This window comes from Lynx rufus, unplaced genomic scaffold, assembly GCF_022079265.1.
Source record: "Lynx rufus isolate CCGP_SWC_20201006 ecotype Redwood Valley unplaced genomic scaffold, mLynRuf1.p SCAF_12, whole genome shotgun sequence".
Taxonomy (NCBI): Eukaryota; Metazoa; Chordata; class Mammalia; order Carnivora; family Felidae; genus Lynx; species Lynx rufus.
In genome coordinates, this window is record NW_025814826.1 from 59,823,084 (window position 1) to 59,836,960 (window position 13,877).

General features: G+C 50.3%; 1 protein-coding gene across 1 annotated transcript in view; it reads left to right on the forward strand.

The window, feature by feature from the left end:
• Positions 1–13,877, forward strand: part of TG (thyroglobulin) — a 252,397-nt gene that overhangs the window by 52,680 nt on the left and 185,840 nt on the right. The window contains exons 22-25 of the mRNA XM_047074206.1: positions 2,421–2,591; positions 8,264–8,380; positions 8,941–9,056; positions 12,497–12,605. Of these exons, the coding sequence (XP_046930162.1) occupies positions 2,421–2,591; positions 8,264–8,380; positions 8,941–9,056; positions 12,497–12,605 (513 nt within the window). The remainder of the gene's footprint in view (positions 1–2,420; positions 2,592–8,263; positions 8,381–8,940; positions 9,057–12,496; positions 12,606–13,877) is intronic.

Below are 13,877 nucleotides of genomic sequence, written 5' to 3' on the forward strand. Positions count from 1 at the left end.
ACATCATTCCCGCTCTCCCAGAGATCTTCCTTGAGGAACAGAACAGATTTCTGTGGCTGAGGCTCCAGAGTCAGGGGTAGAGTCTATGCCGTTGTGTACGTTTGTATCTAAGAATGCCTCCAGGACTGTCAGCGTCATCGTTCTGCTCGTTGTCTTACCTGGTCTGTGTTCTCAGATGGAATCATGGGAAAGAAGCACGAGGCAGGAGAGTCTGCCAAACTTTAAGTGATGCCGAGTGATTACAGTATTTCCTCGGTTTCCTTTTGGTGTTAAGATAGCTGTTAGAATCTCAATTCCTCCGGGTGCCTGGGTGGCTCAGTCAGCTAAGCGTCCGACTTCGGCTCAGGTCATGATCTCGTAGTTTACGAGTTCGAGCCCCGCATCAGGCTCTCTGCTGACAGCTCAGAGCCTGGAGCCTGCTTCAGATTCCGTGTCTCCCTCCCTCTCCGCCCCTCCCCCACTCATGCTCTGTGTCCCTCTGTCTCAAAAATAAATAAACATAAAAAAAGATTTTTAAAGTGGCCTTTGTAATCTCTCTACTAAATGTTGTAATTAATCAATGGTTAGTCCTAAAACTAATAGTCTTACTATATAGAAAATTAGATGTTCTCAAGTCTCTGGGCTGCCATGAAAGAACATTTTTGAACCTACTTCCCAGCCTTGGAGAACCATGTCAAGACATTCTCTTTCAGTATCATTCATCAAAAATGTATTAAGCACTCTTTTTTTGTGCCAAGTTTTTACTGGGTATATAGGAGACAAGTGATGGTAATTTCCTTGTCCTCAGGGAGTTTAGAGCCTGATAGGAAAAGAACATAACGTTTGATTAATAATATGATGTGTGTAATTAATAATATAATGGACATGTATGTTATATGATCTTGTCGTAGCTAGCACTGCGTCTTGAAGGACAAGTGGGGATTAGCCATGGGGCAGGTGGAGAAGGGGCTTCTGGGCAGAAGAAATAGCTGAAGGTTAGGAATAGAGGTATTCATCCATGGATTCAGGTAGTATTTATTGACTGGGTTGTTTGGGGGAGGTTCCGGTACCCAATTCCAGTGTGTGTGTGTCTGTGTGTGTGTGTGTGTGTGTAGGGGGTAGTTTCCCCAGACCAGCAACAAGCAATCTGGACATGATCCTCTCAGAGACAGTACCAGATCCCACAGGTTGAGACCCCACTGCCCCCATCCCCAACCGAAAGCCCAGGTTACTACCTGTGCTTCTGAGGAACAAGTTACACACTGGACGTTCCAACAACCCCCTTGGGCACCGGTCCTATGTCTAGATTGTTACCTGTACTTCCGACCAGCTGACTCTAAGTCAGAGGTTCCCATGGCCTCCTCCTTGGGTGTGACTAATTTGCTAGAGCGCCTCCCAGAACTCACTGAAGTTACCAGTTTGTTATAACAGGATATAACCGAGAAACAGACAGGTAAGAGATGCACGGGACACGGTCGGGGGGCGGGGGGGGGGAGGGGCGGAGCTCCCATGCCTCTCCAGGTGCACCGCTCTCCCCCACCTCTCACGTGTTCACCAACCCGGAAGCTCTCAGAGCCCCATCCTTTTGGGGTTTTATGGACGTTCCATTACATAGGCGAGCTTGATTAAATCATTGGCCGTTGGTGATTGGAGGTCAGGGAGAGGGACCGAAAGCTTCAGTGCCGTAATCACATAGTTGCTTCTCCTGGCAATCAGCCTCCATCCTTAAGAGCCATCCCAAAGTGACCTCTGTACTGTAACAAAAGACACCTTTATCGCTTTCACCACTTAGGAAATGCCAGGAGATTTAAGGGGCTTTGTGCCGGAAACGAGAGGAAGACCAAATATATATTTCTTGCTACAAATCCCCGTATTACAGCGCGGGAGCTCGTGTCCTGTGTCAGACCCTGAGCAAGGCACTGGGATCCAATAAGGAACAAAACCAGATCAGGTCCCTGCCGGCCTGGAGCTTCTACTGAGGGGGAGGCGGATAGTTCATTCACACAGACAGATGGAAATAATAACCACAGTCCAGCAGCGAGGAGAGGTGTGGGTGCATGGGAGTGTGTAACGGTCGGATGTCGGAAGCCTGGGGCTTCCCTGAGGAAGTGAGGATTGAGGGGACGGCTGATAGGCAGTGAAGGGGTATCCCATTGAAGCTGGAGGAGAACGAGCACCAGGAGGTGGAGCCCCGGGAGCAGAGCCTGTGTTTGGGATATGGTGTTCGGTATCCGCAAGAGGGAGTGCCCCGTGGCCCAACAGGGGGCCTGGACAAGATCCTTTGACCAAAGGGTGGGAACCCTGAAGAGTTTGACGCTGGAGGGTGTCTGCCTCAGACCCGTCACTTGGACATGCGATGTCAACTACAGGCAGTCTGGGGGCCCCGAGGGGAGGGGTCCCAGAAGCACGTCGGTGATGGTACATCTGTCTCTCCGTTCCAGGTGTCACTGACTGTCAGAAGAGTGAGGCGGGCTTGCAGTGCAACCAGGACGGCCAGTACCGAGCCAGCCAGAGGGACAGGGGCAGCGGGAAGGCCTTCTGCGTGGACAGCGAGGGTCGGAGGCTGCTGTGGTCGGAAACGGAGGCCCCGCTCTCGGAATCCCAGTGTCTGAGTATGTGCTGGGAGTTATATCAGCCACGTACCTGGGGAGAGGGCATGTGCTCTCAAGGGCTTTCTAGAAAGGGAGAGAAGTAGGAGATGCATTTGTCTCCAACATTTTATTTTGCAAATTTTTAATCTACGTGGGAGTCGAAAGAATAGTAAGATGAATAAATAAATACCTGTCACCTAGATCCAAAGAAAGTTAGCATTTTCCACTTCCTTTTTCTTTCTTTCTCTCCCTCTCTATTTTTGATCCTTGGAAAGCAAATTTCAGACATCATGCAACCTCACCCCTAAATACTTCAGTGTGTGTGAGCCATGAATTTTAAAATAATTCACAAGCTGAGTTTCCTTTTCCTGTGGGTGCTGTGCCTCTGCAAAGCTGGTCAGCTTTTCTCTCTCAGGTAGATGTTGTAGGAAGACCCGAGTGCTGGTCCCGGTTCTGTAACTTACCTGCTGGGTGACCCAGAGCAAATTGCTCAACCTCTCTCTGATCCTCAGTCACCCCAGCAGCCTCCTGCCTGCCTCCTGGGACACTGTCAGGGTCAACAAAACCATCCTAGGAGGACAACCAGCCTCCACTGAGCCCCACCCTGTGCCGGGCACAGCTCTCCAACGAGGTGATGGGTGGGAAAGTCCTGGGTGAACCGATCGATACCTGTCGTAGAGCGCTCGGTGGGATGGGAGTGGGGTCAGGACTAGTTTAATCTCAATGGTGCCCTCCATTAGCTATGTCGTCTGAGCAAGCCACTCACCTTCAAGTTTCCTCATCTGCTGAATGGGGCTGTTAATGCCTGCCTTGCAGGGGGGTCGGTGTGTTAGGGGTGACATGACAGGAAGAGGTAATAAATGTTTCAGGACAAGGAGGAGATTCAGGTTAATCAAGGAGCAGGTGGAGACAGCCTGTAAGTGCCTTTAATTCTGACCTAAGTCTTCAGGACCCTGCCCTACCTTTCCGTAGAGTTGCCTTCCTGCCTGGGGTCTGGCTTACCTTTGTAACCTTGACCAGGCGGAGCCGGTGCCGGTGGCCGGGGTCTCTCAGGTTTCTGTGTGAGGCGAGGGCCTGATGTGCACGGACTTACTACGTGCCAGGCCCCCTTGCGGAAATTTTAGACAGGCAGTCATGGGTGAACTTCACAGTGGGTCTGAGGGGTAGATATTATTATCCCCAATTATTTAGCTGAGGAAACAGAGGCGTGAATGTCTAAGCGACTTATTAGTCAGGATATAACATCCCTAGAACGCGAGCCAGCGTGTACCTGACCCCCAAACCCGTTCTTTCCATGACACTGATCTGCTTCTACCTGGATTTAGCTGCTTCCTCATTAAGCACACACCTGCACACATGCACACGCACACTTGTACACACGCCTCACACGCACACACTTGCACACGTAGCCTATCTGCTCTCTAGGGAAGTGGGTGCAGCGAATCACATACAACACTCGAGGAAATCCAAGAGGGACATTTTCATTTTCTTTTTTAATGTTTATTTTTTGGGAGAGTGAGTGAGAGAGAAAGAGAGGGATGGAGAGAGAATCTCAAGCAGGCTCCGCACTGTCAGTGCAGAGCCGGACGTGGGGCTTGAACTCACGAGCTGTGAGATCAGGACCTGAGCCGCAACCAGGAGTCGGACGCTTAACCGACTGCGCCACCCAGGCGTCCTGAGACATTTTCATTTTCTAATGCTCAGAACAATCATTTCCTTCTCTAGCAAAGCGCTAAAGATTCTCAAAGACTTGTGTGTGTGTGTGTGTGTGTGTGTGTGTGTGTGTGTGTGTGTCCCTGTGGATAAACTGCAAATCCAAGGAGAGTCTAATTATTTTTTCCAATATTCCTTTTCTTGGGCAGAAACTGCAATCAGGGGAGTTAAAGCTGGAAGGTGCCTTAGGCCACAAGGCAGGCCGATCTTACCTGCCCATCACAAATGAGGGAGGGGCGGGGAGAGCCCTTTGCTAGGCCCAGGCGACTCTGGGCCATCTGGGATTAGCACAGGAGTGCTTGCATTTTCACTCCCCTCCTCTTTGCTTCCCTGTCACCGCCTCAGCTGCCAGGATTGTAATCTGCATTTCGCAAAGCCTTAGATGCTTTGTTCAGCCCCGAGTCCCCCACCCCACCCCAGAGCAGAAAGGACAGTGTCATCGGTAGCACCAGAAGCGTTAATGAGTAAGAGCTTAGCCTTGCCAGCTTCCATGAGGCCTCCCCGAGGCTCTGGCTGAAGAATAGCCTCCAGATTGGACCTTGGAGTCTCGGAGTCTCGGGCTTCTTATGCAAAGCTCGGAGGGAGTTTACTGCTCCCTCTCTGGATTTTCAGAAGGATTTCCATGTTAAGCTGGGTCCCCACTAACATGTCAAAAGCCTCTTCTAGGAATCCAATCGGCTTGCTTTTGAGGGGAGCTTCCTCTTTGAGAGTGGAATTGCAGTCCTAATTTTGAGGCATTTATCTTCCAGAAAAAAAGCAAAGGGTGTAGAGGTCAGCTGTATCCCTGGGGAGACTGGTGCCCTTTCCACCCGCTTTGGCCGGGCCTGGGTTTCCCCCACAGGGATTATGCTGTCACCTCCCCTACCTTGTCCTCTTGCCCCAGGGTGGCCCCCCCACAGCCCTTTTTCTGCAATGCTTCGCAACAATTATTCTAAAAGGCAATTCTGGGGGGCAGCTGAGTGGCTCAGTCAGCTAAGTGTCCGACTTCGGCTCAGGTCATGATCTCGTGGTTCGTGGGTTTGAGCCCCACCCACATTGGGCTGTCTCCTGTCAACACAGCCCACGTTGGATCTTCTCTCTCCTTCCCTCTCTGCGGCGCTCTGTCTCTCTCACTCAAGATTAAATAAACATTAAGAAGAATAAAAATAAAAGGCAATTCCGTTTATGCAATGCCCCTCACCACCTTTCAGTGGTTCTGCATTGCTCTCGGAGCAAAATAAAATTGCATACCTCACTCTCCTCTCCGGATTCTAGCCTCCTTTGGATAGTATAATATCATCGGATATTCAGATAATATCATCCTTTGGGGCTAGAGTGGTACCTTTCTGTTCTATTCCAGAGTGGCTGGTGCTTGTTGACAGAATGAATGAATTGCTGTTATTCTCTGGGCCTGTTTGAAATTCCTCCCTAAATGTGATCAGGGAAGGGGACTCTCCTGCCACCAGAAGTCCTGTAGCCAGTTTCACAAGCCCTGGCACTTAGGCAGGTGTCCTTGTCGGGGGGGGGGGGGGGCGGGCGGGCAAAGGGACTTGTCACTTACTGAATTGTTATATACCAGGTTTTCCACGTTCTTCTATTTAATCCCTGCAACCACACAACCAGGCTCTCAGAGATTGAAATGTGCCCCAGGACACAGGGCCCATGAGGGGTGGTGGCGAAAGGACTTGGACGGGGGCTGACTCCAGAGCCAGCACTGCCTGCCTTGTCTCTTCCTGGCGGTCCCCTCCATCTTCTCTATACTCCCTGTGGCAAACCCTTAGTTTACCTACGGAGTTAGTGGTTTACTCGCTGACCTTGGCCCCTGGAAATATTGTAAGCTCCCCTTCCTTTAATTCTAGACCCAGTTTTCTAATACTGCTTTTCATTGACCCGCACCAAAGATTCCATGTCGCACGTCAGGTGCCCAGAGGTATCAGCTGCTGTTGGGGTGGTGTCGTCTCCATAGGGTTCTCTCCAGGTTTTCGGGCGTTGCGGTGGTCTTGGCAGTCATCTGTTCATCAACGCATCCACCCAATAAACAAGAAACTCATGTTTCTGTCACAGTCTCAGCTAGTAGGTGTTCATGTACTCCCAGAACATTGTCCTTGTCTTGGAAAGAGACGGACGCGTAGCCATGATCACATATAATGGCTCTCGTGTTGACCCTCTATGCTTTCCAAGACATTTGTAAATATCTGCTAAGTCAAAACTTGGCAGGTGGGAAATTGTACCAATAGAATGTCTAAAAATTTGCCAGCTAACTCTGTATTCTATGGGATTATTGGCAACTTAGTGCATGGATTGTTTCTGTTCTGTTTGGCAATGAGCTTCCTCACCGAACGCTCTATCGTGAAGAGACCTTCATCCCTGAAGGGTCCCTTTTGCGGAAGCCAGCAGATTGTCTAACTGGAGTGCTAAGTGACTGTGTTTTCAGCCTCTGGGAAGACTTCAGCTGGAAATTGAGAGACCTGTCAAATTTTGTTTAGTCTCCTGCAATGTTGGGAGTATCTGTCCGTGCCAGTTACACCTGAGGGACAAAGGGCTGAATATTGTGTGGTGTTTGCTGGACCGGAGCCTGCAGTCTCTACAAACAAGATAACCAAGGGGTGTAAACACAGACAAAAGAGAGAAAGAGAGGAGAGCAGAAGAGTTGACTACGGGCCAAGCACATGAACTTGGCAACTTGAGTGATCAACACGGAAGGACTACCTTGTAAAATCAGAATTATTTTCTGCATCAGAATTTGTGAAGGTTTAAAGCATGCTGTGTCTCTTATATTAGCATGCCCTTCTCCCGACTTTATCCCAAAAGCAATAAAATTTTTTTTTCCTGCATTTATTACGAAAACGGAAAAAAGGTTGCTGGGTGGTCTTGAATTTATTGACGTGATAAAAATCCATCTAGACACAGGTCTGTTTTATAAAGCAACAGGTAAGTAGGAGAATGGGTGCTTTTGTACGTTTAGAATTATGTCTGCAAAAAATTAATACTGGTCTACTTTGAGGCTTGGTTTCTGAGAGTTATTTGCAAAATGCTGACACCTCTGGGCATTTTTGGTTTTGGAAATGAGTCTCATTCCCGGAGAGTTATCTGCAGTGCTTTTTTGCTGGGTCAAGAATGAGTTCCGCGTCTCATCGCCTTGAGGTCTTATATTTATTTCTTCTCCCCTGTTTAGCTCCAGGAGCATGTGACTGTGTCATTCCTAGTGGAGAATTCAGGCATGTTGATGGTAGCTAGAAAAACAGATGCTAGTATGTTACTTAAACACCTACTGTCATGAAAACGCCTGAGCCACGTGTCACGTCTTCAGATTTACATGAACCCACATGTGCCTGTTTTATTTGTCTTTTAAAAGATAACTTACCTCTGGGGCGCCTGGGTGGCTCAGTCGATTGAGCGTCCGACTTCGGCTCAGGTCATGATCTCGCACTTCGTGGGTTCGAGCCCCGTGTCGGGCTCTGTGCTGATAGCTCGGAGCCTGGAGCCTGCTTTGGATTCTGTGTCTCCCTCTCTTTCTGCCCCTAACCCACTCGCATTCTGTCTCTGTCTCTCTCAAAAATTAAAAAAAGATAACTTACCTCTTTCCAGAAAGAAGTAAAAATTGTTTTCTGGAAGGAAAACTTTCAACAGCATAATTATAAGAAAATTTGCACTCAAAGATCAAGACAGGAAAATATAAATTTAGATAGAAAAATCACCATCAATGAGGGAAAAAAATGAGTGGTAAGGACTAGCATAATATTAAAATTTCTCCTTACCTCCTGACAATGAGGTTGCAAAAGGAGACATGAAAATACATAGCTTTCTGCATCAGATATGAGGCAGCATGCTGGAACTATTTTAAAAGGGAATTCCTCTCCTAGGGACATTTGTGTGACCAAGCACTGTGAATGAGACAGACACATAGACGTGATTTCTTGGCCTGGCACTCTTCCTGGCTTCTCTGTAGAGAAGCCTTCTGCCTTTCAGAGTCCAATGTCATCATTCTGCTTTTCTTTCAGTGATGCAGAAATTTGAGAAGGCTCCAGACTCTAAGGTGACCTTCCGTGCGGATGTCACTGTGGCGGGCAGGTCCAGAGTCCCTGGTTCTGGGTCTCCACTGACACAATGCTTGACAGGTAAGGGGTGCTGGGGAGCCGGGTGTGTGGGAAAATACCCTGTGCTGACCTGGGAAAGACAAATCAAATAAAACCACTGAAACTGTAATGAGAACATACACTTTCTCAAAACATTTGGTAAATGGGTCGATTCCCCAAGTGTATATTCAATTCATAGTTTCACCTCAGAGTTTATAATGCATATACTACGTACTGAGAACATTGCTGTGCTAAATGTAAGGGAGCAGAAATGATGGACATCGGTTCCTTGTAGAGTTATTTGTCCGGGTCAGGAGAGCTGTCTGTCCGTACCAATGTCATGGCCAGAAAGGGGTGATAACAGCAATGATATTTATCGAGCATGTATGTTTACAAGGATTATCTCATAACCCTACAGTCTCTGAAGGTCATTGAAATCCATGTTATGGATGAGTGTGTGTGTGTGTGTGTGTGTGTGTGTGTGTGTGTGTGTCTTTGGGTGTGTGGGTGTGTTGGGGGCAGTGGGGGGGCGGTATGTGTCCACCTGCCCTCAGCATCACCTGAGAGAGACAGGCACACTGACTGTCCCATGGTGCTTGCAGACTGTGCACTGGATGAAGCCTGCAGCTTCCTTGCAGTGTCCGCAGCGGGATCAGAAGTCTTGTGTGATTTCTATGCTTGGACAAATAACCACATGGCCTGCACAGCGTCTGCTCAGGTGAGGCATGGCAGCTGTGTGGGGGTTCTGCGTCTCGTCCTTTCTGTGCCAGACATGCTCTGATTGAATGGACACCAGGCTGGTCAGGTGGTGGAATGAGACCGTCAGCAGCTGACCCCGTGTTGCGTCCATTTCTTCAAAGTGATGAGACTTGGGAAAAATACCCCAGTGGACCAGGGATGGCTCAGGATGAAGCTGTCCCGAGGAGTGTCCGTCTGAGCAGAATCGTTTCCTAACAAATGGGTCAGTGGGATTGTCAATGAGCACTCCCTTCTGTTACCACTGGCAGCTTGGGCACTGGGCGTGAAGGGACGTTGTCCAGAGCCTTAAGTCCCATCTGTCTCTCTGAGTCCCGGACCCCAGCATTCCTTTCCATTGTAGAAGTAAAATATGATTATAGCTTAAGAAAGAAAAATGTTAAATATTAGTTAGAACCACATGAAATTGCTGTGTCTGTAGGTCAAAGCTGGCAATTTCACCGTCACTGTGAATTAGGACCGAAGGGTACGCTAGCTCCTAACCACATGCAAATCTCCATTTTTACTGTCCAGTTTTTCATGGAAACTTCCAGAAAATGTCTATATGTTTATGAGCATCTTGTTGTGTTTGCTTACGTGTTAATATCTTACACTACATTCTTCTTTTCTACCTTGGTTTTCTCACATAATGTTTAACTTTCTCCATCTTTAAAATGAACCTTGTTCTTTTTAATGGCAGCCTACCAGTCCATTCTGTGGATGCACATAATTCATTTCACATTTTTAAAGGGCATGTCGATTTGTTAGCAGTTCTGCGACATCACTGACACGGGTGGATTGCCTGCCCTTAGCACGTGCACCTGTGCAGGTGTGTGAGTGTGTGTTCATAAGCAACATTGCAGGAAGGGGCTTGGAAGGTGGACCCCTGAATTTTAGGACTCCAGCCAGGTCTATATCTGCAGGATCTGGAGAGGAGGCAGGGAGGGGTCTTAGACTGAATCCCAAACCTTGTCCGTTTGGGGCTGTCAGACCACGTGCACGTTCCTCACCTCAAACTCTTCATCTATAACATGGAGGCTTGACCTCGTAGGCTTCTGGTGAGGATTCGAGAAGCTAACACAAAACACACAGCAATGGAGGCAACGTTAAATCCCTTGAGTTTAAAGGTTAAAGCATGTTGGGGAGGATGGCCGTGCCTTTATTAGTTTTTTCACTATCATGGCCCAGACCTGCCTTCAGATGTATCAGGGGGACATGGGGGCCGGTGGGCGGGGAGGGAGGATAGGCTGGGACACTGGTGATAGTCGGCCAGGACCCGCTGGCATTAACGCTGTGGGACAGTACAGACTGGCTGCATTTAATTGCTGTTTGGGGCTTCCAAGTGCTGTCCCCTCACCTTGGCTGGTCCGAGTCAAAGTGACCCTACTAATGGGACACCTCTGTCCACACCTCCCAGAGACGCTTGGTGGTCGAGGGGTCTGAGGTCACAGTCAGTGACGGTGCTTCCTGGGCAGCTAGCTGCCAGGTCCCTGGGCATCTCTGATCTAAGGAACTTCTACTCCTCTCTCCCTCAGAGATCAGACCCTGCTTGCAGAATTATTAGTGATAGCAGAAGATAGCTGATAGCGTCTATTGAGTGCTTACTAAGCACCTCGCATTCCTCTGAGCCAGAGTAGGAGATTGTCAGTCGTTGGATCCTCCGATGCCCTGACAAGTATGGATTTTAGTCAATAAGAAATAAAACACTTCCTCATTAAAAAATAAAACTAACAAAGCCAAAAAGGAACGAACTCTCCCCCCAACTCCTTAGCCCACGAGAGACAGCCTCTCGCAGGAAGTGTTATTAGGAGGTGGCTCTGGAGCTTGGCTGCCCGGGTTTGGGTCCCAGCCCCACTGCTGACTTCCTGCCCTTCACCCCTTGTTTCCTCGGAGCCCTCACCTATGATGCAGGGTGGTGATGGCACCCCAGTTATCGCGAGGATTGAGTCAAGTCCTACGTGGAGAAGCTCACACGACAGTTTCTGCCGCAGAGTAAGAGCTCAGTGACTGTAATAGCTGTCACCGCCGCTGTTAGTATTGTTAACAGGCAGGCAAGAAATGCCATCTCGGCCGTTCCAGGCTCCCCCGCAGGGCCCCGGGGCTCTCGGTGCTGTCCCGAGACACGGGGTCAGGTGTCGTCATTGATGGGGAGTGACCCGGCCGGTCTACGCTGCCCAGTGTTGCAGCCACAGGGCCAGGCTCCTCAGAGCCTTGTGTCTGGGTTAGGTGGGGGGTGTGCAAGGGACCCTTTGCCAAGGCAGGAGCCTCTTGTTTGGGTCTAGGCCGCAGGTGTATCATCCGGCTCACACTCGCCCCACCGCCTCCAGGGGACCTGCCGCCCACACCCTTCTCAGGAGTGCAGGGCCCTCTCCCTCTCGGGGACCCTGCTCCCCTCCCCAGGCCATCATCCCTCTACCGCACAGCCCGGAAACTCAGGCAACTCTGAGAGGGGGGCAGAACCCTGGGAAAAAAACCACAAATTGATGAAAACAGATTTATCCTGCCACCCCTGCCCCCGCCCCCCCCCCCCCCCAGCCCCAGCAGAAGTTCTGGAAACAGGCAGAAAGGGGGATCCGAGATTAGCAAGAATGGCAAGGCGTTTGGACGTCTGACCTCATTTCCAAGCTTACAAACCTTCCCTTGATCCTCACTGGACATGAGCTGTGCCCATAAGGATGCTTCTGCGTCCGTCCTCTCCCGCCACTCCGCCTCTCGAGGCTGACAGTCTCCAAGAACCACAGGCTCTAGTCCTCAAAACACCACAGAATTCTATTTATTTATTTATTTATTTATTTATTTATTTATTTATTTATTTATAACGTTTATTTATTTTTGAGTAGAGAGAGACAGAGCACAAGTTGGGGAGGGGCAGAGAGAGAAGGAGACACAGAATCGGAAGCAGGCTCCAGGTTCCGAGCTGTCCGCACAGAGCCCCACGCGGGGCTCGAACTCCCGGGCCGTGAGATCGTGACCTGAGGGGAAGTCGGAGGCTTAACCGACAGAGCCACCAGGAGCCCCAAAACACCACAGAATTCTTTGTCGTCATTTCTGCCTCTTACTTTGCTTGAAACCCCCTTCTTTTATTTCCAACTGATAAACTCTTACTCATACGTCAGTACCCCACCCAGATTCACTTTTGTTCTGGGAAAGTTTTCAAGCTCTCCTTTCTCAGGAGAATTACTCGTTCCCGCTTCTGTAATCACCTCCTCTTGACTTACATGTGTCTTTGCAGCTAACACTTTGGGCCAGAATTTTCTGCTTCCGCGTCGGTGTGCTCCAATAGACGGGGAGAGACTAACGGGCAGGAATCTTCTATTTTTACCTTTACAGCCCCAGCGCCTAGCCATGGTCAGAGTTTGGTGAATGTTTGTTGAACTGCAGTGACCATCTCTGGATAATAATGCATCCTCTTTCCATCTCCAGCATCAAGACACCCTGGGGAACTCAGAGGCCACCGGCTTCGGGAGTCTTAGGTGCCAGGTGACAGTGAGGAACGGGACTCCGGACTCTCCGGCTGTGTATTTGAAAAAGGGTAGGTTGGCTGAGCTAGATGGTTTGGGGCCTCGGTGGTTTAACTTGACACTCGTGTTTAGAGCTGCTTCCTGGCAGGGCGAGTTCAGGGAGGGGACCGCACTGTCGGGACGGGGAGGCTTCCTCCGTAGGTGAGGAACTAAGTGACAGAGCAGACACAAGGGGTGTCGATGAGCGGGGAGCATCCCCAGCAGGGGTGTGGACTCCAAGCTCCCTGCAGCTGCCTCTCTCACGCCTTCCCTTCCCGTTGGTCTCCACCCTCCCCAGAAGTTACCAGACCTTCTCACAAGGGTCCAAAACCTCCAAGGACTGTCTCCCTCACCAACCGGGGCCTCCTACAGCTGCAGCGCACATGCGTATTACCTGGGGGGTTCATAAAAATGCAGATGCTGAGTCAGTAATTCTGCCTTTCAAATAAGCTCTCGGGGAGGCCTGGTCCCCCGGCCTCAAGTTGAGTAGCAAGGGCATATCCTCTCAGTTTACAGCTCACTTCCCTTCATAGAAATTCTTCGAGGAAAGCGAAACAGGGATCATAGCCCCTGTTTTACAGATGAGGAGACTGAGGCTCAGAGAGATTAAAAGAGTTTCACAAGGTCTTACTGTTAATCAGTTGGGGAAGTGGGTGAGAACCCAAGTGTGTCTGAATTCCCCTACGTGGCTTCACAGAGCGGGGACAGGGAAGCCCGCCCTCTTCTGCCCTGTCCTGCTCGCCTCCATCAGGGCCAAGAGAGGTTGGGAGCCCTGGGCCACAGCTAGGCTCCCCATGAGCTGCGGCACATGGCTGGTCCCTGCTCCCCGGGCCCTCCCTCACTCGGTTAAGGGTGAGGGCGCTGGAGCCCGCCTGCCTGGGCTGACCCCACTCTGCCACCTACTAGCTGTGGCCAAGGTCCTTGACGTTCTGGGCCTCCAGTTCTCCACTGGCAGAGTAGGAGTCACAAGTGAAGCGAGGAGATTGGAAGGTTGGGGTGAGGTGACCTGTGCCGTTAGAGCATGGTCCATAGCAGGTGCAGATTTCTAAGACCGACTTTGTTCTTGCTGACACGTTTCCTGATGACCCGAGGTAAGGGCACGAACCAGAAGGCAGCCCAGGGGGCCTGACTGAGGATCTGGGGGGTGGACTGGGGAGTGGCAGGCATGCCATTCTCTCAGATCCGTAGCTCAGGTGGCCTGGCTCCCAGCAGCTTCAGACTTGTGCAACGTGGAGACGATGCCACAGTCCAGACCCAAGGCCTCGGCTGGCCTCGCACGGTCTGCAGCCCGTGGCAGAGACAAG